The 26,904-nt window shown below is 37.2% G+C and overlaps 1 protein-coding gene across 13 annotated transcripts in view; it reads left to right on the top strand.

The window, feature by feature from the left end:
• Positions 1-26,904, top strand: part of TRPM3 (transient receptor potential cation channel subfamily M member 3) — a 587,648-nt gene that overhangs the window by 235,434 nt on the left and 325,310 nt on the right. For 9 of the 13 annotated variants that reach the window (XM_037743827.1, XM_037743826.1, XM_017543459.2 and 6 more), the window contains exons 2-3: positions 20,093-20,172; positions 21,862-22,066. In XM_037743827.1, the coding sequence (XP_037599755.1) occupies positions 20,093-20,172; positions 21,862-22,066 (285 nt within the window). Of the gene's footprint in view, positions 1-15,283; positions 15,545-20,092; positions 20,173-21,861; positions 22,067-26,904 lie in introns of those variants that run through there. The other 4 variants (XM_037743828.1, XM_017543454.2, XM_037743829.1 and 1 more) reach the window with 1 other exon arrangement.

Genomic DNA, 26,904 nt, shown 5'->3' with positions numbered 1-26,904 from the left:
CTCATAGGCTACTTGATTTCTGTCTCATACATAGCATTTCTGTTTCTAACTGCACAAGCACTACAGAGTACTCAAAATGCATGTAATCTCCTCTCTCAATTTCTGCTAATACATGTGTCGTTGCCTATTTGGAACTTTCTTTACCTCAAGACTTCTCTGCATTAATTTCTCATGCCCCCTATAAGTTTCTAACTTCCAATTTCAGCCAAGAGATTATAATTGGTTAGTTTCTCTTTGGGGGAAATGCATAAGTCAAAAGTAGTGACCACTGATGAATTTTTTGCTCCTGAGTCTCACTACCACTGGTCCATTGGTCTATTCAGCTATGACCATGGGGATGGATGCAGAAGTGATGTTGTAAAAATGACCACGTGTGGTCAGAGAGGCACTGATGGTGATCTCTAGGAAGTACATTGGTTTGAGAACTTCCCTGTAACTCTTGAATTTAGTACTCTTACATATATATCATTTTGAAGTTTGTTACTATCCTATTATTATTATGTTATAGGAAACACATATGTTCAGAATGTTGCCTTTGGAAATGAGTCGATGGTTTAAATTGTACCCAGTCAAGAACAAAGTCACCACTCACTAAAATGAAGGAGTCAACCTTCATTATCGTTTGCTCTTCATGGTATTACGAAGTCATTGAGAATAGCTGCCATGACCTGCAGCCAAGCATCCTTGCAAAGTCACTTGGTAGAATCTTTAAAGGTGCACTACCTCAACAATGCAGAGTAGACCTCATATGATCAACAGTGTAAAGAAGGGAGTGGGCTACTTTATGCTCTGCCTAAGAATAACTTCCAGGCACTTGAAAGCATGATGATAATGTTATTTTTAGAGCATACGTTATGATTATTTAAGATAATTCATTCATCTGTTTTCAGGAAGGCAATGTTTTATAGAATACTCAAAATTTCTTGCTAAGGGTGAAGTTTCAGTGTCATTCTGAATAAAATAAAGTACCTGAATAGCCAGTTGAAAAATACAAAAACCAAAAAATACAAAAACTGCACCTGCAGTTTTATGAACATCCTAACATCCAGGAATGGAAAAGAAAGACAACCAAAATTGACTTTAGAAATTTATTTACAGCCATTCCAAACAGCTTTGGCATTTCCTCTTAAGAGATTTGATTTATGTCAGCACATGCCAGTGTAGCATTTTCTGCCATCTGATTTGTAACCCTGCTAGAAATAAGGCAGACCTAGGAGTCCCAGAAGGATAAAGACTCTCCTGCAATGACACCATAGGCATGTAACAAAATGAGGACCCGGTCATACCAGAGACTAAGGTAATGTGTTTAGTAGACTAACTTGGGCTGAGCACTCTGTGGCCAAGGATTTATGAGGTAATAAATAATTTTACTCATTGATACAATCCCTTTAATGAGTTAACTCTTAGTTTTTTGGGTGACACAGCTACTTTATGCTCTGGCTAAGGATAACTTCTTAGAGCTTGAAAACTTGGTGATATTGTTATTTTCAGTACATACTTTATGATTGTTTAAGATAATTCGTTTCTCTGTTCACACATATTGAGTGCCTCTATATGCCAGATACTGAGGAATCGGGAGACACAGTCCCTGCCCTCAATGTAGTTATAATGTGGCCAAGGGAATAGAGAGATAATTTCAGGAAACAACAGAAAAGTTGATGGGTTTGGTGTCACTTGAGAGCCTGTAAAGGAAACTGCAGAAATGCAGAAATGGCCAAAAGCACCATTGCAGTGTCACCTTTTGTTAGCCCACAGAGGAGATGTAATTATTCTGCTAAGTCTTCATTTGCTATTTGAGAGCAACAAATTAAACCCCACTAATCTACCTCACTCGATGGTACTTACCAAACTTAAGAGGCTTCAATTATCAACAGCTTAATAAACTTACTAATCTGCATTAAATGAAATCCTTTGCAAAATCACATTGAAACAATGAGTTAAGTCATAATCAGCCTGCCTGGTACCTACAGCCTGCTGTGGCTGAGCCCCAGAATGCACTGTGTAATCAAATTCCATGTTACTTAAATCTTGGAAAATTCCTAATAGGTTTTTTGTATGGGAGCGGGGGGTGGGGCAGTCACATTAATTCGTATTGTGCTTTTGTAATCCGAAGAAAATTGACATTTAGGTGTAAGTCAAGCAAGAATGTGATTTATAACTGCTTAAATTCAGCTACCTCTCTATTATGATAAAAAGAAAGCTTAAAAAATATTTTAGTCTCTATATGGTAAACCAGTGCCCTGTGCTAACAAAGTCCTCATATGATACTCATAAGGAATCCAGGGTTAGATCTGATTATATGAATGTGTCAAATTATCACGTGTACCCTGAAAATGTGTACATCTAATATGTATCAATATAAAACTTTTTAACAAACAAAACTTGTAAGTCATTTAAAAAAAAGAATCCAGGGTTATCATCATGTTTATCAATGCTGACCATAGTCCCTTGTGAAGTAACAAGAGATAGAAATAGTCTTTGTTTGCAAAAGGAGAAACTGAGGCAATGGAAAAATCTGTCCCAGTCACAGTTGGAAACATGCAGACTACCACTTTATTCCTCTGTTCCTTCTAAATAGGCCAGGTAGGAGGGGACTGTAAGAACAGAATCACTAATTGAGTGGCTTAGGCTTCATATAAGGAGCCTCCAAGTTATTTGTATTGATATCTGACACAAAAGCTCAAGTTGATCGTAACATTGTCATGAGGAAGTTATAAGTGAGGTCTTACATGTCAAATAATGGGCAGAGCAATACAGATGTGCATCTAAGAATACGAAGCGAGCGATGAAATTAAGCTGAACAAAGCATTTCAGGATTTTGTCCTCAAATTTACAGACTAAGTAATCATTTAAACCTGCCCAAGGTGCACGCCACTGTACACACAGGCAAATAACAACTAAAATCCACCTGTTTAGGATCCTATGGGCAAAATTTTGTTTAACATAGAAAATGCAGAATTTTCTATTTGGATAAGACAAAAGCTGCCAAGGATCATCATTTAAAAACTACCCAAAAAATAAAAGTCTGAACTTTTCCATTATTGTGAATAATGCTGACTAAATTTATTTTTCAGGTAGTCTGAATCTGCCTTTACTTTTTAAGGCTTAAAATATCTTGAGCAAAGGGGAGTTATAACATGTGATCTAAATTCAGTGGGAAAACAGAATTGATGGGCAAGTATACTATTTAACAAATGGCTGAATTTAAATAATGATATCTACTGCCATTAAGAAAAAATGTTGTGTATCCTCAAAATAGCATTTGACAATCCAAAGCTTTCCTAAGATTTTTTTTTTCATGGATCATGAAATATTAATTTGAAGGCATAGATATTCAAGAATGATGGTGTGTACCCCTTTATCCTTCAAATGAGCTGTTAGGCTATACAGTAATGCCAACAGAAGGCAGGGTGGAGATTTAATACATAATTTCTCTTTTTTCAGTGTTTTCCAGCATAGAATCTGTAATGTAAAATTGGTGAATGCAACACTAGGAGTATGTCTACCAGATCTAACAGAAAAACCACATGCATGTGTGTGTGTCTTTGTGTGTGCACACACAGATGCAGCATAAATTGCACATGTGATTCAGTATAATCCTCAGTCAATTCAATGGCAATGCTTTAAGAGACTAATAGTTAAATTTGTCTCAATATTTTAAGGATTAATGGTTCCACTTATGCAATCATGCTAGGAAAGTAAAAGAGTAAGGTGTTCCATTAACAAACATCTGAAAGAATGTTCCATCTACAGTCAGCTACTCTATTTTCTTGATAACCGTATAGTATTATCTATTATTTTAACAGATGTTTATTGAAGTTCTACCAGATGCCAGGCACTAGGGGTAAGGAAGGAGTTGAAAAGATAAATAGATATGGTCTGGTCCCTGCCCTAAACAAGCTTAGAGAAGATCATGAGAATATAGGATACCTGCACACTATTCGGATACAGAGTATTAACAGGCAGGCGAAAGAACAAAGTACTTGGAAGTTCATTGTAAAAATTTAGGAGAAAGAGAAAGGAAATATTAAATCTTAAAAAGTAGAAAGTATGAGAACAGGTAATTAATTTGCAACCACCTCTCTGAAGTTATGGAAATAGGGAAGGACAAAAATTTAATTAAATGAAATGCAACAATAATCATTTAAGTGCTTACTCTATGCTAAGAGCACTAACTCTGTGCCAGTCCCAGCTGAAATTCCTCTCCTGACCAAAACTGACTGTTCTTTCTCAGCATCCTGGCATGTGTATTTACTTCTCTCTGTCACTGAAGTTATTCTCTGTCCCTGTGTGTTGCTTTCAAGCTGCGTGACATTGAACCAGCAGCGTAACCTCCACTGTCTCAGTGTCATCTCCAAAATGAGCTTAAGAAAAGCACTTCAGAGATTTGTGATGAGGTCCAAATTAGTTAATACATGCAAATAATTAGACCAATGTATGACATATTGCAATAGCTATGAAACTGTTATTGTTGCTACTATGAAATGTTATTGTAGTCTTTACTACCTCTGATCGATTTTCCTCCAGCAGGATGTTTTGTGTTTTCCCAACTTAGATGTAAGGCGATCATCTGAGAATCTTACTAACATGCAGGTGAAGATCCAGTAGGTCTTGGGGTGAGGGGGGCGGGGAGCTATGAATCTGCATTTCTGACAAGTTCCCAGATGCGGCTGATGCTTCTGGACCATGCACTGCACACTGATTAGCACCTTGTGCTTCATAATTTGGTGCTGGCCCACAAACTGTTTGTGAATGATAAGAGTATAAAAATTAAGAATAAGCATTTAGAAACTTATATAGCAATTTGCTGTTGCCACAAAATCCATGTCCATAATCGATTTTATGGCATGTTATAAAATTATCAGCTTTTAATGTAATGGATTGAAATTTTCTTTTAAAAGATTCTTCACCACAAATCATTTAAGAAACATTGTTCTAGAACACAGCATAAACCTAAAAACAGATTCATAAAGCTTTGTACCCCTCAGAAACTAAAAGAGCTTTGCACAGGTCAGTGTTCAATAGATATTTTTGAATGCATGAGTGAGTCAATTAAAAAATAAGTAAGTACACCTCTAATGGCTCATTTTCAAATTCTGCATGTAATGACTAAGGCTGGAGCCCCAGGTAGCATCAGCTTTAATGAAATACAATTAACTCTACAGCTAAGCTTGTGTTTGCCTTTAGTCTTAAAGATGGTTTAAAGACTTCTGCATTAGAACTTTAAACAAAGTGAAGGGTTTTCTCTATCTGATTCTCCCCTGTGAGATATTAGATTTGGGCACTTGTAAAAATGCACTCCCACTTTCATAACAATTCACTTTCAAATAATTAAAATTGGGATCAACAGTGGGATAAGATACATACACAGAAGTATGTGATAAGAATTATACACATTGTGGCCTCGAGTTAGTATTTAACAGTAATGTGGCACCCAAAAAAATAAAGGGGAAAAAATAATTGTTCAAACAAAGGAATCATATTATTCTTTGGGGATCCAACTAGTACTGTGGTATATTACATGCCCTCACAAGTGGTGACAGTTTTAATGAATAGTCACAAATAATGTTATAATAAAACTAGCATCAGAGCCAGGAATTTCATGGGAGAGAGAGAAACAGAGAGAGAGAGAGAAAGGGTGAGTGTGTGTGTGTGTTACGATTTTCCTTTTGCTCTTATGTCACCAAAAGAAAACAAGGTATCATTTACCAGAAAGAAGTTAGTTTTCTACTCAATATTAGAGAAGGTACCTAAGATCTTTTGTAAACTTGGAGTTTAATTGGATAAATGAACTAGGATACTTGATTTCCACTCCATGATTCTCCAGTGATTAATGAGTTTATAATTACCTTATATCCAGCATAATATCACACTTACCCCTCATGTCCCAAATAGCAATTTTAGAATAAATCACATGATCAAATAAAACAATCTGTAGGGAGTTTCAGTTCTCTGGAGCGATGTAATTCTGAGATTTGCTACTTAAAAAAATTTACATTTGAACTATCAAGTTTCCAGCGATCCCTCCCCCAACTCCCAACCCAGGTTATGAATATTTGTGTCCCTTTAAAGAAGCAATAATTGGATTAAAGACTAACTTATAACATGATATTTTTACCCTTCTATCTTTTTGTTTGCAATTGTTGAGGATCTAAAAGAAGGTTGATATGGCCGGAGGTCGTGAGTCGAGTTGACTTGGCATAGACACAGTTTGGAGAAGTGAGCTAGGATGTGACATGTCAGGCCTGTGAGATCCCATAATGAACCTGGACTCTATTCTAAAAGCAAAATAAAATCATCGAGTGACTGTGACGTGTGGCAGATGGAATGCCATGAGCTAATTCATCATTTTAAAAGACCTCTAGTAAAACTATTCGGTATGATATGGTAATGATGGATACCTGACATTATGCGTTTGGTAAAAGCCATGGAACTGTACAACACAAAGAGTGATCCTTAATGTAAAGTACAAATTTTAGTTAATAATAATGTATCAATTTCCCAGTTACAAGGAAGATACTATATCAAAGCAAGATGTTAAATAATAAGTGAAATTATGGAGACAGGTGGAATGGGGGAGATATGAGACTGTACTTTCATCTCAATTTTTTTTGTAAACCTAAAATGGCTCTAAAAAAATGAAGTCTACTAATTAAAGGGGAAAAAACAGTAACTTGTTGCTTGGTAAAGAATGGGTTTTGGGGAAAAATTAGAAAGCCAGCACAGTATTCTTTTAAAAATTAGCATAGCTTGTCTCAGAAGAATCTTGTTATCAGAAATTCATTTTGGCAATGAATATTCAGAGACTAGAACTCTACAAGAGAATAAGGTTGAGATGGTAGGAAAGCAGAGAGGAGAAAAAACAAGTCATGTTTCCATCCAATGGAACACAAACAAATTGGAAACTAAATCTATATTTTTGTGCTATCTTTGAAAATTATTTTTATAATGTCTACCAGAGACTCACTTTATTTTTAAAAATTTTAATTATTTAATTTTTACAGTTTTTTAAATTGACATAATAATCATATATATTTATGGGCTACATAGCAACTTGGGATATGTAAAATGTATATTGATCCTACTAAAATTCTTTATACCTACTTTTGAAATGTGATTATATCTATGTGCATTAAATGTAAATTAATATATTTAGAGAAAGTTTATACATATGTCTATGTATGCATATGTCTATATATATGTATGTGTGTGTGTGTATATATATATATACACACACACACACACATATATATACATATATATATATTAGTATCTTCTAGGGTGTAAAATATTCCAAAGAGATTTAATATTAACACCCTAAAATAAGAATAAATCAGTAAGATGCATGCTTTGGTAGTGAGTCATAAGGAAAGACATTAATATTTTGAAGTTAAGCCTAATAACCTTGAACAACCTTAAAATGGTCACATTAGAACAATATAACCAGAGGCTGAATTTATGCAGATGGATTTATTTTCTACCTACCCATCTACTAACTTGACAGAGAAGGATGCCTATCAGACAGAAATACACTTATGCTGCATTAACTTAATACCTAATATTTTTTCATTTCCAGAAAGTAATAGAAATAACATTGCATTGATATTGCTGGATCTGTCTGCTTATAAGTTGCTTCTGAAGACACAAATGGAATTGATTTGTTTTCAGTTTCTCTAGTTAAATAATTCTTGTTAGGTTAAAAAAAAAAAAAAAACTTTATAAATCATGGACAGTCTCCATATACTCTGACCTGAATGATTGTCAAGATTTGATTTATCATTTAGTAGGGGATGAGGCAAAAGAATACCAAGTTCTACTCTTGGAAATTCTCTCAATGGCAAAGTTATTAATTAATTGTAATAACATCTTAATAATATTTGAAGTCTCATTGAAATCATATTAAAATTTTACACGTGCCTAATTTTTCAACCAGAGCAATTCTTAAGGATGACTGGAGTCTGGTGAAAATTATTTCAGAAATTATTTATTAATAATTACTTAGCACAAAATCTCTTTGTGCACTTTGTGCTAAGTAAGCACAAAACCGTATGCTCTGCTACATTTTTGTTTACTCAAAGAAATAATTCCATGAATTCATAAAAATTAAAATTTAAAAAGATCTCTTATTTTCAAAAAAGCCTCTATAACTACTTTGTACACATTAACAAGGGACTAACAATAAAGCAGATTCCCAGAATCCTAACGCTAGGAACTGGAACTAACCTTGAGGATCACCAAGATTAAGTCACTCCTCCAAGGTCGTATGTCTAGTTGTGAACAAGTCATGGCTAGATTGCATATCTTGAGACTCCTAATCAGTCATGTGTCCCCCATGCTCTGCCTTATTATTTCTTTGAATGGATAAAGAAAATAGGGATTTCAGAAATAAGCTCCAACAGCCAAATTTAAGTCTGTACTTTGTAAGGATAGATAATTTGACCTCAGAATTGGAATCATCCATTGAATAAAATAAATCAGTATCTCCACCTAGAACACTTTAGTTAGGCATGATAATAAAGAAAATAAAAATGACAAAAATAAAAATGATGTGCATGTGTAATATACATGAATACATACATAAACAGAGAGAGACAGAGAAACTGATTTTTTTTTTTTTAGTAGTTAATTCTTACATGACAACTCTACTGCAAATGCTCTTGCAACTTTGCAACTATTTTTTCATTCTCACCTCTGGTCTGCCTCTTCATCCTTCCAGAGCCAAAGAGATAAACAAAATTAAAATCAGCTTGTGAATCTATGATATTATTTGTCACATGAATTCCACATTTCTACCTAACATAAAATGTTCCAGTTTTGTGACTCAGCACATTTCTTTGGCTTCTAACAAAATCAGAAGGTTTCAGGAATGATTTGTGAAAGCTAAACAGAATTAAGGAGTTAAATCATGACATTATGTTGTTTCAACTCTGCATTTACTTAACAGAAGACAAGGTCACAGCTCCCACCAGCATAGCCTCCTTGAATATAGAAAACCTTCCCATTCACCGTATGCGCTGACATTATTATCACAGTTAGATTGTTTTCTAACAACTGATTCAGATCTGTTGCTTTAAAGTTTCAGGGCCTTGAGGAGGATATCAAACCTCAATCTCAGTATGTTTTGTTCATAAACTTGCCTTGCCTTTCCTCCTTCTTCAGTTAAAATTTATCCTACTTTTTAAAAGATGTACACTAGTTTTATAGAGCTGGCACTACTGTAGTTATGGTTTTTGACTGACAAAAGCAGTAAAGCCTCTAAGTGTATCTATATGGCTTTTAAGTTTTTAAGACATTGTGTGGAAACTGCTACTGTATTGAAACACATGGTTAATCCTTGACCATAAATAGGATACTTTTAAAATAGGGGCCTGCATCCTCATTTCAGTTTTTCATCATTGTCTTTTAAGGTTGATGAAGTATATATATTTTTGTTAAGATCAGAATGAATAAAATGTACTTATTCTACCACAAAGAAGAAAAACGTCATTCACCATCCCTAAAATCAGTCTCAGAGTATAAGGGATTTGGGACTCTATACTAAATGCCTGAGGGCTTTGGGTATATCAAGCTAAGCCTATGGCTGACATAGAATTTTGGCATGATGCTTAACCTCTAAAAGCCCCAAGGCCCAGGGTTTTTTTGGTTTTTTTTTTTTTTTTTTTTTTNGACGGAGTCCTGCTCTGTTGCCAGGCTGGAGTGCAGTGGCATGATCTCGGCTCACTGCAACCTCTACCTCCTGGATTCACACGATTCTCCTGCCTCAGCCTCCCGAGTAGCTGAGACTACAGGCGCACACCACCACACCCAGCTAATTTTTTTTTGTATTTTTAGTAGAGACGCGGTTTCACCATGTTGACAGGTGGTCTCAATCTCCTGACCTCGTGATCCGCCCACCTCGGCCTCCCAAAGTGCTAACCCCAGTTTTTATTTGTATCCTGGAATTTTATAATATCTGCCATACAATGTTATTAAGATTTCATGAAATTCTATATGCCATAGCATTTTGGGAACTGCAGAACAACTTATAAATATGATGTATTATTGCCAAGCAATGATTAACCACCTCATAATGAAGAAACAAATTTCCAGAGAAACAGAAGTATGTTTTAAAATTATTTATAAAAATGCCTATATAGAATGACATGCTACATAAACATTTTGAATATATTTAAGTATGATTTACACAATATGACCTATTAATAAAAGATGAGTTTAATTTATCATTGTAATCATAGTTTATTGAATCTTTTCCCAATCAGATGATAAAAACATAATCTAACTTGACTTCATGTTAAGGTGTATATGATTTCAGTTTAGAGGCTATAAAGTGAATTTTAGGACAAGTAACTTCACCCCACAAAGAGATTATTCCCCTCAGGTGAATTATAGGGATGAGAAATTGGTATTGCCCTAGAAACAATGTTAAAAATAGGACAAGGAAGAAGGGAAGCATTCCAGGTGAAGTTATAATACTCTGGTTATGCCATAGTGACCTAGAATACTGTATATTTGCAGTGGAAACTGGCACCAGATGATTATACATATTGGAATGAAAATAAGTGTTATATTGTATGACTCTTCCCCCAATAGAAGTGTGACCAAAATAGGCAAGAGGAACCATGGTCATGGCGACTCATCTGGCGGTGGCCAGCTAAGCCCACCAAGGAACACAATGTTTCGTGCAGAGTTTGAAAGAATGCAGAGGCATTGATCAAGTACAGAAGGAAGAACCTGGTATTTCAATGAAGGGACAACATATTCAAAGTTAGAGAAGCCTAGAACAGCATGGTTCATGAGGGGAATAATCAATAATTTGGTTTGCTGGAGCATAAAGAATGCAAAGATTTGTACAGAAATGAAGAAATTTGAAGAAAAATACTTCCAGAGCCAGACTTTAGATGCTGAGCTGACTGTGCTGGGAATGGGGAGCCACGGAAGGGCCTTGATCAAGGGATGGTGCCATTGATTGTTTCAGAAAGAACACACCGATGGCAGTGTTCTTCGGAGGCAGCGGGCTTTGTCCGGGTCCTCTGCCATCGTTTATAGGTCAATGGCATCCCTAAATGTTACAGAACACAATACATTTATTTCCAAGCATTAGAATAAAAGCAAGGAGCTTGAGGGACATTTAAGAGGGCTTGGTGCTGTGTTTCTCAAACTTTGGTCATTTTTACTCTCGTGTGTTAAATATTTTTGATGGACTCATTTGTTTCACAACTCCAAGAAGGAAAAATTATATCGTCGAGCAACAGTGTTTGTTAAATATGCAGGTCTAGCCATTCCTCGTATACTATATATTAATGTAAACCCAACTATCAAAAGAAAAATGCCCACCTGGGCATTTTTAGGGTGGTACCATCTGGGTACCACCCTAAAATCCTTCTTTAGAAAACATTGGTCCACGTAATGCCATCATTTTCTAATGAAGAATTAATGTGCAAGGAAATCAGATGATTTGCCTGTGTTTTCAATGTGCTAACCCTGTGCCACAGTTCTAGGTGCTGAGGCCACATAAGCTGGGGCAACATCAGCTCAACATCATTGAGCTGCTTTTTCACCCAATTTGTTCACTTATCTAGTCATCAGTTACAAAATCACTGCCCTCAGGAACTTACATTCTGGTGGGGAAACAGACAAAAAACAAAGACACAGCATAATGGCAGGTAATGTGAGGGACTATGAGGAAATTAGAGGGAAGCAAAGGAATAAATAATGACACCACCATATGCTTTTAGATAGGATGGTCAAGAAAGACCTCTGAGCAGTCCAGATGTGTTGAGAGGGTGAATTGTGGCATATGTGAGCATGGTTCTGTCCAGGTACAGGAATGACGGGAGCAAAGTTCCCTCAAGGAGATCTTTCCTAACATGCTTGAGAAAGAGCAAAGGCAAGCTAGTAATGGTGCCATGAGAGCCTGTTTTTTTTTTTTTTTTTTTTTTTTTTTTTAAGTCCACGACTACCTTTTTCTTCTTGACACATCACCATTCACACCCCTTTTTTCTATACCAAGTGTTGACCAGGACCAATTCCAGCCTACTACCTGTTTTATTGGAAAAAAACCGTGGTCATTTGCTTATTTGTTGTTTATGGGAGGTTTTTTTTTTATATGGAGTTTCGCTCTTGTTGCCCAGGCTGGAGTGCAATGATGCTTTCTCAGCTCACCGCAACCTCCGCCACCACACCCAGCTAATTTTGTATTTTTATTAGAGACGGGGTTTCCTCATGTTGGTCAGCCTGGTCTCGAACTCCTGACCTCAGGTGATCCGCCCACCTCCACCTCCCAAAGTGCTGGGATTATGAGTGTGAGCCACTGCGCCCAGACTTTGGGAATTCTTATGCTACGACAAGAGTTGAGTATTACTGTAGAGACTGTATCGCCCTCAAAGAGCCTAAAATATGTGCCATCTGGCCCTTTGCAGAAAACCAGAAAATATCTGTTGACCACTACTTTATATCATGCTTTTTAGTTGATGCGGTTGTCAAATATGAACATCCTGGAAAAATAATGCTTTGGACATCTTTATAATAATGAAATATGCATTTTCCATGCCAAAATCTAACTAGATTTTGGCATGGAAAATGTCAAATCTGGTAGAAAATCTGGTTTCACTTTTTAAAAATGGAGTTATGTACCAGTACAAACATTTTAGTATTTTCCCTTCAGATGTGATTTTTCTTTAACAATGAATGGGAAGAATAAGGCGTCTGCCATTGCATAAAGAAAGGAGTGAAGAGGAAGCACAGTAAGCATTACCCCTGTGGTTTTCTCTTGTTACTATTCAAATTATATTCACTCTAAAATACATCTGAAACAAGTTGATAATATACCCTGTCAGGAGTTGCCTTGTCCAGTGATGTACAAGATTTTATAAAGATCTATATGAACAGTATGGCCCAGAGCTACAAGTCTCTTTGGAGCTAATTACTTTCTTAAATTAAAGGGTCCTGAAGATAATCTACAACCTCACAGAAAAAATTGCTGAGCTCACCGGGGACTTCCTTTTTCACTATGCAAAAATGCCCAGGGTTCTGGCAGCAATATTTTTGTCTTTGATATAAAGTTCATGGAAGGCTCCTCTTATTCTGTTCTCTATTGAATAATTATTTATCTTTATTAAGGGAAAACAAACACAAAAACAAGTAAGACTAGAGAGAATAGGGTAAAAAAATATACAGGCGATATTTAAACTCCATATATATGTAACTAATGTTTAAAGTAATTCAGATGAAGGGTTGGAGTAGTAGCTAGTGAGGAAGGAAGCTGAGAAAGCTGAATTGTTAAAATCTTTCTTCCATTGGGAAGATGATCTACAATCAATTTATTTAATCTCCAGGCACACTACAGCCTACTAGCTTGGTGTGTCTTTCAGGTGTTTGCCTGTCCACCTGCCCAGCTCCCTCCTTCTCATTTACTCACTTCCCTCTTCTTCTCTTCTTTCTCTAGAAAACTTACCCTCCACATTATAAAACTTTCTTTTCCAAATCTTACCCACTGATCCCTCTATCTTTTTACTGAATTCGCCTTCCTTCATCTCTTCCTGAGATACTCATCCCCAGTAACCGCCTATTATCGTATGGTCAAGCTTGAGAATTGAAAAAAAAATATTTTCTGACAATAGAAAATATAATTTTCTGACTATATATGGTTACAGGAGAAAACTTTGGAAAACATGGAAAAGCAAAAGGAATAAAATAAAAATTAGCTACAGTTTCCACCTTAGAAATATTTCCAACCTGTCACCTCTGTATCTATTTAAAATTTATAAATTTTCTGCCCTTACTATTTTATGGCCTGCTTTTTTTCGCATAAAAACACGAAACTGTTTATTTATTTAGGTAATTAAGCAGTCTTCTGAAACCCGATTATGATCACCAAATGGCATGAAACACCTTTTAATTCATCTCCTATTGATTGACTTTGTTTGTTTCCACTTTTTCTGTATTGTAAATAACACTGCAGTGAACCTCTCTATGTGCTCACATCTCTGATGATTCCTTTGGAATAAGTGCTTAGGAGTATTACAGCTGCAGAGAAAGAAGGGTATATATGTCATTAAGGCTGTCATCACGTGTTATTCTGTAGCCAACTCCTAAAGACAGGAAAAAGAACTTCCTCCAGCATGTGTTTAATGCTAAAGCTCAGTCTGATGTTTCACTTGGTTCTTGCTTATTATAATGTTTCCTCAGCTGAAAGTCACTAGGTAGTTTATTGTTTATTTTCTTTGGGGAAACCTTGCAAGTGACAGATCAGAAAATATGGGAGTTTGAAGAAGATCAATCCTGGAAAGAGCAGAGGGCCAACGAGATGGCTCAGGGTTTCATTTCAGTTTGAAATAAGTCACCCGGTTCCCAGTATTATGCTTATTGAATGTCCACATGACGTGAACTAGGCGACAGAGGATTACAGAAAAATGAAAACCAAAGCCTCACTGCCTTCACAGATTTACCATCCACAAGAAAAGGGAAGAATGCCATCTCTTAGCACTTATCTCTGTGTTTGGGAAGAGAAAGGCCCTTTGGAGATGAAGTGCTCATGTATTCACTTTTTGAAAAGTAGTTTTGCCTTCTTGAAATTTAAGCTCTTTTCTCCCCCAACTTGTTCACTTATCTAGTCAGGGATACTATTATCTGAATTATTCACTCTTGGATGATATTTGAAAGAGCCCTTTCTATGTGGCTGAACACCAGCTGGAATCTCTTTGTGAGGCCACCCCAAATAAACACATCACAGCATCACAACTTTTGATCTGCATTCATATGCCACCATGGTTACAGCTCACCTCTTTTTAATAAGGGAGCAGGACTGTAGGTGTTTCTAAACAGACACTTGGAGTTGCTAGAGGGACAGCAAGATGAGAAGTATGATCAGACAAGTTTTATTACTGACATTTTAGAAGTTGCCAAAGGTCCCCGGCAAACTTCAACTTCATTCTTCTTAGGCTCGTATTCAGGAACCAAAATATTCTATTGAAACACTCAGAGATTTTAGCAGTTTCTCTTTAAAGAAATGCTATCATTCCATTCTTTGGGGATGGTGGAACAATGCCGCTTGTGTGCTCAAACCACTCAGATCATTCAGACACTATTTCTTTAGAAGGATTTGCTTTCCAAAGTTGAACTTTCAGAACTCAGAACACCTTATCACACTTTCATAAGCTTTCTCTCTGAAAATGGAAAATGAAAAAGGGAGGGGGGAGCCTGTTAGGACCTGTGCCAGTTAAATCCGATCTCTCTGGGGATTTGTTTTTCTTCTGGCGTCAGATTAGATGTTCAAATCAAGCAGTGTTTGAGGGCTGGGAGGGAATGTCCATGGGACTCTTAGTGAGGCTAATCCCGAAGCAGCACATTCCAAGGGGCTAATCTGCCCAAGTTCATTGCTTACTTGAAACGTCTCTTGGGGGAAGAGCCGAACAAGTGACTTTTTTTCCAGTGGGCGGTCATAAGAGCATTATTAACGGAATGACCAGCCCTAGCTGCAGCAAAATGAAAGCAACAGGAGCTGCTCCGGGGACTGCTTTTGCCAGCACCCAGAGCCAGTGCTCAGGTAAAATGATTTCAGCTAACTTTTCTCTTGTTCAACTTCTCAATGTTGGATCTGGGGACCTAGAGGAAGACCAAGGATCAACACCCAGGGAGGTGTGGAGGGAAAGGGCAACATGGACATATGCATTTTGTACCTTTGGGTTGGGGTTATTTGTGCTGATGAAGACAGTGTATACATTTGAAACAAGAGAGGGTGACAATGGGAAGCTTTGCAAAACTTTTCTTGTAATTTCTTCCTATAAAGTTAGTGGACTCTTTTTCCTAATCTTGTAATTGCTGGTCTGAGTGGCTGTCCTTCTGTTGCATTGCCCTGCTGAAGAGGAGATTGCAACAGCCCTTTTCAAGGCTTTTTGGAAATAGATTTAATATACCCTGTGTGTATGTGCTTGTAAATCTTCCTGCCTGGAGAACTTTGATAAGTAAGAAGATTCAGAGTAGTTTGGGGACTAACGTTTGTAGTAAAGACTGTAAAAAACATTGACTCCTGCTTAAATGAAAGGACTTATTTTTTTTAAGCAATATTTACAGACTTTTGTTTCCATTATTTTGATGCTTTATTGACTGTGTATTTAACTTTCAAAATTAGCAGTTGCTTTATTCTTTGAGGGTAATCATTATACCTTGTTCAATGTGAGTGTCCTCATGTCTGTTTTGAATATGATGTCTTTTAATTTTTAGCCTTTGAAAAACACTTTCATTATTACACATCACACATGACTGGTAATGCAGAAAGACAAGAAAGAAAATAGCCAGTCCTTCACAAACTCAGTCATGGTTATGTGACCATTCTACCTTTAGAAAAGAATGTACAGAAAGGTTTTCTGAGGGCCAATAGAAACCATCTTTTCTAAGCGTACATGAGACTTCCAAAGTATATTTTAAAAGAAAAGATTTTAAGACATGATGTCTGTTTAAGTTTTGTATTAAAAGAGAATTAAAGGGTCAGCTAGAAACATAGCACATCAAAACTATTTCATGGTTTCTAACAATGGGGATAACTATTCTCAGCTAACCGAGTTGGATGTTGAATCAAAATATAAACCTTCCCGTTGAGTAGTTCAAAGTCTTCAAACAGAGAACAGGAATTTGTTTAGGAGAAAAGTTAAACCATGATTAAACATCAGAATGCTCTCTCCAAGAAAATAAATGTAAAAATCTAATATATGATGTTCACACTAAAGACCTGAATAAAAGCATGATAAAGCAAAGCTCATAATATAGTAATTATACATGATATTTTATAGAATTCCTAATTCATGTATTATACCTGCATTCTTTCGATTGTGTATTTTACTTTTCTACTCAAAGAAAAAAATCCAATTTAATTATGAATGATGGGAAGATTTCTTAATGTTTTGTTTCTCTTTTGTTTCCTTCCCAATTTTCTGTGTCTTTTCAAGGGAAATGATTAATCTGCTAATAATAGGAAATAGAAATGGATTATCAGTCTTTTTGCTAACAATGGTGTAGCATTTCACCTTTGAGAAGGTAATTAAGTAGCAAAACTACACACAAATCAAACTACTTTTTTACTGAAATGTTAACTAGCTGGCAATCCATATGTAAGAATTCTTACCACCCATCATCTGATTAAACCTTTCAGTGCTTTCCAAGTTAACAATGGGATCCATGAGCAAGAAAAATAGGGAATATGTCATTGAAAAGTCTAGTTCATTTTTCAATGTAGCCCAGATTCTTAAGTGAGGAGTCTTGTGCTTACATTTCTTTGTTGTATAGCCATTTCTCGTATTCTGGTGTCTTCCTAATGTCCCACCTTCATCCTTTACCCCAAGGAGAAAGAAAGAAGACATAGCAAGAGTATTCATTCCTGCACATGTGGGGACTGGAAGAGGGGAATGAGAAGGTGAAAGATGCAGAATGAACTGGTTCCAAGACCTATCTCTGGGAGTCCATCTGTGTCCAAATGCCTGGGCATGTACTCCTGGGCATGCTTAGATAGCACTGTCCATCGGAAGAGTATTTCATGTCAATAACATCTAATGTTTTAAGAGCAGTTTAGCACAGCGGGTAAGAGTGTGAACTCTGGAGCCACACTGTTCAAGTTCAAGCCCCAGCTTTAGAACTTATTTGCTGCACTTCTCTGCCTCAGTTTCTTTATTGGTAAATGGATATAAAAGTGGTGCTTTGCTCACAGAGTCTCTATGGGATCCAGGGAGACAATGTATTAATATATTTGGCACAAGACCAGGCGCATGATGCACCCTTACTGAATGTTAGCCATTGTTACTACGTATTGCGCTCCTGCTACATGTGCTAGGTACTGTGTCTGAATCATCTGATTTGATCATCCCAACAACTCTTCCAAGTACCTGGAATTATCCACATGATATAGAAGAGGTTCCAAAATGTAAAATAAGCTTCCTGTATATCTTGTTAGTGGCCAGCCAGGGCTTGTGGGCTCCTATCATCCCCAACTCAAAGGAAGATCAATTTAGGTCGGGTCTCTTACTGCAATTTCATAGTCCCCTCATCTGAGGCTTCATCTGAACTTTTAGTCCCAGAATCAACCCCGGACAGGTCTTTCTTCTTGGAGCAAAGCATGGTACCCCCAAAATCATGATAACAATGCTGTGTTTCAGGTATTGCTATTGTGTCCATTTTATAGATGAGGAAAACCGAGGATCAAAGAAATCATGTAACTTTCTCCAGGCCACAGAGTCCCACTCACACTACCTTTTCTGACTGCAAATCTCATGCTCTGCCAACGATAAAGTTTGTTCCACTTTCTCTCAGGGAGTATAAGTCAGCACTCTAAAATTCCCAGATGCTCTACCACAAAAGAGCCTTCTGAATGCTGGCCAAAGTTGAACACAAAAAGAGAAGGAAAGTAATTTCTCCTTTTTCTGTTCTCTAAAGTGTAGGAAAAGTTGGTTTCACATGTCCAGTAAAGAACATTTTACCGTCTTTCTGCCAAGAGATATTATCAATGAAAGTATTCAGTGTCTAGAGAAAAATCATGGCCTATGAATAGTTTAGCTAACAGGCTTTTTACAAAGAGAAAGACTGGCTGTCTATGCTGCTAAGCTCATTTTTGTTGCAAAGATGTAGCCACTAGCCTTTTCTACCTGTTCGAAAAGAAAAATATTTGAAAATAGACACTGGGAACTTTTCATGTTTAGCTGAAAGACAAAACTGCAAATGTTACCTTTGTGGTATGAGAATGCAGAGGCCCACCTGGACCTGAGGGTCTCTGAGGTAGGGTGGGTGCTTTTTCTCATGTGGACAATGCATGAATAACCAGAAATTATGCCACCAGATATTGACCATTACCAAAACAGGATGCAATTTCTTTGTGCCCCTCAGTCATGGCTCATGTTGCTCCTTGTGAAATATGCATTGTCATGAGTATTAGGCAATTACTGCCTTCGTGCCACATTCTTGCCTAGACCTCCCTTGTGAGAGAGGAGGGAGGTGCGAGACTGAAGTACTGAGGACCAACCAGAATTTAGCACAGCTTATAGACGTTTGAGTCATTGGCAGAGTCAAGATTAATTATGGCCAACACATGGGGGCTTATAACAGTTATCACCAGTCATCAAGACAGGTCAAGTCAACAGCTCAGTTGTGCTTTAGCCCTGTCTATAAGAGTATTAATTTAGCACTGATGCTGCCTTAGAGAGAAGATGACGCCATGTAGAAATAACATTACAGGTTGCTCTAGCAACTTCCATCTTAAACGCTTAGAGAAGGAATCATCTGAGCAGCTTATGGAATTTCATGGGAGACTCCTCTACTATTTCAAATGCTGGTAAAGAAAACCATAAAGGGATGCAGGATGGACAACGGCTTTGGAGCAGAGATTGTACAGTTTTCCGGAATGTCCTTTGTCCATGTGGGAACTGAATCTCAGTGGCAGGACTTCTGGGTGGACGGGCCCAATAGTGCCCATTCTAAGAAGCTGTATATGCTGTGCTGAAAGGCTTGTGGGGGTGCAAAAAAAAATGTGCTGCCTTCTTTCCAAAGCCATTGGACTGTGATGAAAACATTTTTCTTCCTCCTGCTTTTATTTTCTTCTTTCCCCCTCTATACTTAGCACTGCTAATTAGAAAAATGCATGGTGATACATTAGGCCTTTTGAGTTATATAATTTTGTTGCCATTTTTCTTTCCTTTTACAAAGAAAATCTAATGGAAGGGTCAGCCATGACAACCTTATACTTATTTAGATGTTTTTCTTCCCACTACTGAATACTTGTTTTCTGTAATGTTTCAAACATACTATTCTATCCCTCCAAATTTATTTTCTCTGCAAATAGCATTGTCTTTCTTTTTTGAATTTGTATATGATTCCATCAATAACTTTTTTTATTATGGCCAGTTTCTTTAATTCTCAATATTGTGATGTTAAAAAACCTAATCAGCAGGTACAGGGAGTAATTGATTTTGTCGTATTCAGTGTTTATGTGTGAAATAACCACAATTTCAATTCGTGATATACTAGTCTATTATATGATTATGAAATTTTGCTTTCTAGTTAAAAATATTTCATGGTATGCTCACCTTTCCTCTTTTTTTGTTTTCTTTTTCAGGCTCAGAAATCCTGGATAGAAAGAGCATTTTATAAAAGAGAATGTGTCCACATCATACCCAGTACCAAAGACCCCCATAGGTAATCTTGCTGTCTGTAATGTGTTGAGAATGTGACGCGGTAATTATACAAAAACCCACAAGAGTAATCATGACCTGTTGCAAGGGAAACATTGTCAAATCAAATTCCTGTTTTTTTCTTTTTATTGTTTCTGGGCATCTTTGAAGCAATCTTATTTATACATTCTATATAATATGTCATGCCTACAATTAATTCTTAATCTAAGTGCCTATAAAGAAAAACATATATGCCATTGTGGCAGGAATTAATCACCTTACATAACAGTGGGTTATGGTTTTTTGTTGCGGTTATTGGTTTTTCCCTTTAAGTGCTTCCTCCAAGTGCTTAGTTTGTACCAACATGTTCTGCAATAGGAAAAAAGGAAACTTTTAAATAAAAAACCTCCTAGCAGATTTCTAACTAGACTGTAGACTTTCAGATTCCCATTTACGCACATCGTTTGTACCCTACTTACCTTCCTGAGGATCCACAATATGTAAGATAACATCAACAATATGTAAGATAAGAAGCATTTGGGATAAAGTAGCAAATAAATATACGTCTGAAATGCCTATATGAATGGGCAGTTAAACAAATCCGTTTAAAATGTAGACTACAGGGCCAGGCGCGGTGGCTTAAGCCTGTAATCCCAGCACTTTGGGAGGACGAGGCAGGTGGATCACAAGGTCAAGAGATTGAGACCATGGTGAAACCCCACCTCTACTAAAAAATACAAAAATTAGCTGGGCATAGTGGCACACACCTATGGTCCCAACTACTTGGGAGGCTGAGGCAGGAGAATTGCTTGAACCCGGGAAGTGGAGGTTGCAGTGAGCCAAGATTGCGCCACTGCACTCCAGCCTGGCGCCTGGCGCCTGGCTACGGAGTAAGAATCTGTCTTAAAAAAAAAAAGAAATACATATGTGTGTGTGTATATATATATAGGCTACAGAGTCTTAGAGACTGTCTGTGTAACCTTGCACAAATTATCCAGCCTTCAAAACTACAGTATTTCATCTATACAGTGGGTGCTAAATTGTTAATTTTTACTAAATGACAGCTATATATTTTAACTACTACTAATAGTCATAAAGGTAGTAATAGTAATGTGTGAAGAACATTTTCATGATAGAGCAAAGTTGAAGTTTTCAAATATATCATGAATTTTTTTTCATTATTTTGTCAAGAACACTTAAGCCTGTAGATTTTTATTCTCAGAATTGAATATTTGACAGCAAATGTCAATTGGGAAGAGACAAGTTCAGTTGTGACTCACATATAAGTGAGATTCCTCATTTAAATGTGCATGTTAAACTTCTCCCCCTCAAAGCTCTTCAGAGAACTTCGTGCTTCGGTAGATTTGTTGGATGGGCTGAGTGAGAAGTAGAAAAATCCAGAGAACTTTTGTTTGCAGGGTCCAATCCTGAACAAAATGCCAGTTACAAAAGAGGTGGATGGAGAAGGACAGGAGGCATATTACAGCTTACACAGCTACAGGAAAATGGGGAAAGGGGAGAAAAGAAAAGATATGTATATCATGGAAAGCCTACGTTTACCAATGCCTGATATAGTAGCCACATAGTAGAATTCTACCTGAGAATTGACTGACAGGTATTGGTACAAACTATAGATTTCTCCAGCACGTTGCCTGAAGTGTGTATTACAATAGTAACTAATACCAGGGATTCACTTTAACCTCTTCTGTTATAGGTGTTGCTGTGGGCGTCTGATAGGCCAGCATGTTGGCCTCACCCCCAGTATCTCTGTGCTTCAGAATGAGAAAAACGAAAGTCGCCTCTCCCGAAATGACATCCAGTCTGAAAAGTGGTCCATCAGCAAACACACTCAACTCAGCCCTACCGATGCTTTTGGGACCATTGAGTTCCAAGGAGGTGGCCATTCCAACAAAGCCATGGTAATCAGAGCCATTCAGTTGCTCCCAAATGCTATGTCAAGTCTCAGGTCCTGCAAAGGAGTGGTTAAGAGCCTGAAATTTAGTCTTCGGGCCTAATCTCAACTCTGCCACTGTCTGATGAGGTGACCTGCTCTGAGTCCCCTGACGCTGTGTGTCTCAGCTCTTCCTCTATAAAATGGGGAAAAATTTCCTCCTGGGATTTTTAAAGTAATTAGTGACTTTTAAATAATTCATGACTTTTAAATAATTATAGACACAGTGACTCATATTATTTTAAAATAGCTTGCAATAGTTATTCATTGTTTATTATATTATTTTCTGAGTCTTATCCATTAAGACATATTTTTCTAACTCCTTTTTTTCCCCTTTGGTGAGAATGTGTTGCCTTTAGGCTTCTATTTTGTTCTGTTGGTTACTATCATTTCTCTTAATTCAAAATGCAAATGATTAACTCCACCTATTTCTTTCCTTGTTCTGAATCTTGCTATCCAAATTAAGTGCTTTTTCTCCAAGCAGCTGTGCTCAATAATATTCTCAATAGAAGATTCCACATAAAAAGCTTTTTTTGAGTTGGGGAGACTTTAGGAAATATGCAAATGTTACTGCTAAGAGTTCTTACTTTCGAATTTCACCTTTCATCATGGGACACTTCCTAGTTAGCTGACGGAATTTGTCTAGCATGTGTTATGAAAATTCTATTTTCCAACAAGCTTGCTTCTAACTGTTAAAAGAGAGAAAGAAGAAAATTAGCTGAGGATAGAGCAGGAGATGGCTGTTCTTGGGCATATCAAAGAATTTTTTGAGTCTAGAGAAAAAATTTTGCTTAAAGAAGCATGCTACAAAACACAAGGGTGTCACCTCACATAAACAGTGGTCTAAAAATGTGCAATGAATCCACCTTTCTTCTCTTTTCTCGCCTCTCCCTTCCCTGTCTCTCACCTCTTCCCCTTTCCCTGCCCCTCACCCCCGCCGCTGCAGTAATTTCTTTACCAAGAATGGCTGACTGAGCTATTTTCACACTTCTTTTCTATGAAATATAATTCTGAGTTATATATTAAAAACCAGTTATGAACTATATTTTAGAAAGAAATGATGTTATTTGCAACCTCCAGCAAGGCTTGAGAAAACAATGAATGAGTTAAGTAGTCTTGGCCTATACAGAGCTAAAGGAAATGGAAATCTGTCAACTTCCTCACTCCCTTAAGGGATACGTTTGCCCACACAAGATTATTAAGTGTCCCCAATTCAGGACAGTCAGCATTCACAGTATTCCCTGTAAGAAAAGTGCTGTCAGTGAGGATGTGGCTTTTTGGGCAATAATCATTGCAGAGTGGTACACCCAGTGCCTTCACAGGCTGCTTGAATAGTGCCTGCAAGCCTCATGTCATTAGTCCAGTAGAGGCATGATATGCCTCTGGTCATCGTTTCCACTGCTAAGAGTTAGTGTCAGATATGGAACATCAATATGCCTGTAAGTAAGAGCATTCCTCAAAGTTGTCACCTTAGGAGATATCTGATGACCATGATGCTGCCATTGTCCAAATGTGGATTCATCTGTCTTTTGGGAACTGATTTCAGTGTATAGATCACAAGAGAAAAGTAGTCTGTGTTTTCATCAAATGATAGTTTTAATGGAAAATGAATCAGAAGTAACTGAAGTTCATAAAACCCAGAGCTTAGTCATAAATAACTTCTACTGGTTTTTACAAGTCCAGTCTATGCTATGAAGATAAAGTTTTCCACTATTAAAAAATATCTTTTTAAAATGGAGTGTTACTAGTTAAGTATTAGGAGTTTAGAAGTGAAGAATGTAGATTGGGGATTTAGATAATACAAATTTAACCCAGAACCATTATATAATGCTATGACATAGAGAAAATTAAATTTTCTGAGCCTCAATAATTTTATTCTGTTGTATAAATGGTTGGCATTACTGTCATAAGCATTAAATGAGATGACTTACGTAAAGCATTTGGCACAATGCTGGGCACACAATGAATGTAAAATTAATCTAGCTGCTATTTATATTATTAGTACTATCATCACTAATATTTGCTTCAGTCTCTAAACGAAATTACAAAAACATTTTGACAAAATATTTTGAAAGACACTTATTTGGATGCACATGTGTTGTATATTATTTTAGAAAGGAAAATTATACTTTTTCAGTTAATATTTTTAAATTATTCCAGAAGTTCTCACCCCTTAGCCTGCTGGTTGACCACAGCATCTGAAGCCACGCTACATTTTATTTACAGCCTGACTGTCACTAACAGGCTATGGGACTCGGTTTCCTTAGCTTCCTACTGCCTCAGTTTCCTCACTTGTAAAATGAGGATAGTAATTCCTCTTTCATATGGCTATCTCCAGGATTAAATGAGTCAATACATGTTAAGCACTTAGAATGATATCTGGTGTTAAGGCTGAACGTGTATTTGCTGTCAGTATTATTCCTATAAAGGATTAACTTACTGTACCTGAAAGAGACGCTTTCTGATTAAGATGCATGATCTTGAAGTCAGACAGAACTGGATATCAGCCTTTACTCTCTCACTGTTTAATCAGAAAGTCTTGATAAAACCATTTAACTTAGCTGAGCCTCAAGTTTTCTTAACTATAAAGCAGGCTTAGTTGCCTGATTTGATGTTTATGAAGATTAGAGAGAAAATTAAAAGTAGCTGGTATATAGCTAGTGCTCAAGATGTTTATGAAAATAATAACTACTTATGAAAATAACAAAGAGTAGTGAAACAGCTTCCTTTCCTTCCTGGAAGTCCAAAGATGTGTTAGAATGTTTCCATAGGGGTGCTAGGCTGCTTAAGTCAGCTATCAGCTCTGTTCTAGTGAGTGGCATTGGTGACAGTCACTGAGAGGAGGGTTGGACCAGGGCACCAGCCCATCACTGACAAAGATCTGTGGTCTGTGGATCACCATATTACACACTTTGACTTCTACTTTCAGTCAACCTCCTATACCTACTCACTCCAGCAAAACACTAAGTGAGACACTGTTACCCATCAATCATTGAACAGCTGCCGTGGGTATGCTGTTACAGTGGACAAAACCAAGATCCCTTCTCACGACTTTCCTGTTTTGAGTTTTTTTCTTTTTCTCCTCTTGGAAATTTGTAGTATATTTGATAGACCCTAACAACTCTGGAGACTGGAAATCCAAGTGAGTTTATTAAAATGTGTATCCTTCATAGTATTAAAATACTTGTGCAATTGCTTTCAGAATCTATAGCAAATAATGATAATCACAATAATAACAGCAACTAAAATGTACAGATCAGCTACTGCATCCCTGGCACTGTGTCAAGTACTTACCTATGTTACCTTGTTTTATGTTTATAACAGTAGTATTGTTATTCCTACATGACAGAGTAAGCTACTGAAGCCCAGAATAATTAAGTGATTTCTCCCATATCACAGAGCAAATATATGCTATATGTCTATTATAATATTTCACAATGGAAAGTAAAAACTCTAAGAAACAGATAGATCTTCCACTCTGTGCTTTACAGAGGGGACATATGTGGACACTGGACTTGACAGCCCTCCTGAGGCCGTACCTGGCTCTATGGAAGTCAGAGCTGTCTGTTGGTGGTCGGGTTAAGCAAAGTCAACTATATACTTTACGGAACCCAGTACAAAATGAAAATGTAGGGTCCTGGCAGGGACAGATAAATCAGTCCTTCCTTCCAATGTCTGCCTGGCAGCCCCAACTCTCACTGGATGGGTGACTCCTGCCATGGGATTGCCACCTCCACCCTGGGACACGGTTGGTATTCTAGGCAGGTGAACTTCTGCCAAGTCGTCCATGAAACACAGCATGGTTTTGCCAGCCCAGGACAGAGAATGTTGTTCCCTATCATCACCCTGAAATGCTACAATGTATACACTCGCCCCTGACCTTCCCCATCCTGGAGAGGCAGCAAGGAGGTAGGACCAAGGCTGTGAACTGAGGCTCCAAGTCTCCACTGTCCCATCAGACTTCATTTACCAAACACAAATTCAAGGATAAAATTGTTAACAATTTTAAGACAGCAAGTGCACAGCAAGGGAGCCTAAGCCCTGGCCTTCTGAACAGTGTGATTGTATTGGTCCCACGCCCAAGAGCTGGCTCTAAGCTAGGTCTCAGAGGTTATGGTCTCAGAGCTGTCACTACGAGAGTAAACTTTTCTTTCTTTCTGAGTCTAATCAGCCAAATGAGAACCAATTTACCTTCTTATTACAACCAAATATTTAACAAGTGCAAGTTCCAGCTATTCATCCAGACATAAATAAGCGTTTTGTCCACTTTGAAAACTCGCCCTTCAATTATTCTGATTCTTCTGTCTAGACAAAGGGGTGGAGTTGTCCATAGGTCAGAGGTCTCATTTTGTCTGGCAGGATAATTGTTTTGTGCCAACCTGTTCCTACTTTACCTCTTACCTCTCAAACAAACTGGCACACAATTTGTAGAAAGGGAAAATCAGCAACCACCATCTGTTTAAGAGTGCCAGTCTTTGCATGGGGAAGGCATGATTAATTTTTCACTAAGATTTAAGTCACATAGGCCAACTTATTTAATATGCCTTTGGTTCCCTGCTTCTAACAAGAATTCTTGAAAATTGAAATGACTTTTGACAAAGTGGTCAAAAAACTCCAGAGGAAGATTGACTTTTATTAACTTTTTTTTTAAGGCAGCCCAAGATGAAGCTTTTGTGTTGCCAATGTGATCTGGACGTAATATGAGACAGTCTGCAGGAGTTTGGATAGAGGATAGATTTGGAAAAAAAGCGAATCATAATCATTACTACAATATTGCAGGCCATGTGAGCCACACGCCTGCTCAGG

This window comes from Cebus imitator, unplaced genomic scaffold, assembly GCF_001604975.1.
Source record: "Cebus imitator isolate Cc_AM_T3 unplaced genomic scaffold, Cebus_imitator-1.0 Scaffold155, whole genome shotgun sequence".
Classification (NCBI taxonomy): domain Eukaryota; kingdom Metazoa; phylum Chordata; class Mammalia; order Primates; family Cebidae; genus Cebus; species Cebus imitator.
The sequence above is the reverse complement of the archived record's forward strand: the minus strand, read 5'-3'. Positions and strand labels throughout refer to the sequence as shown.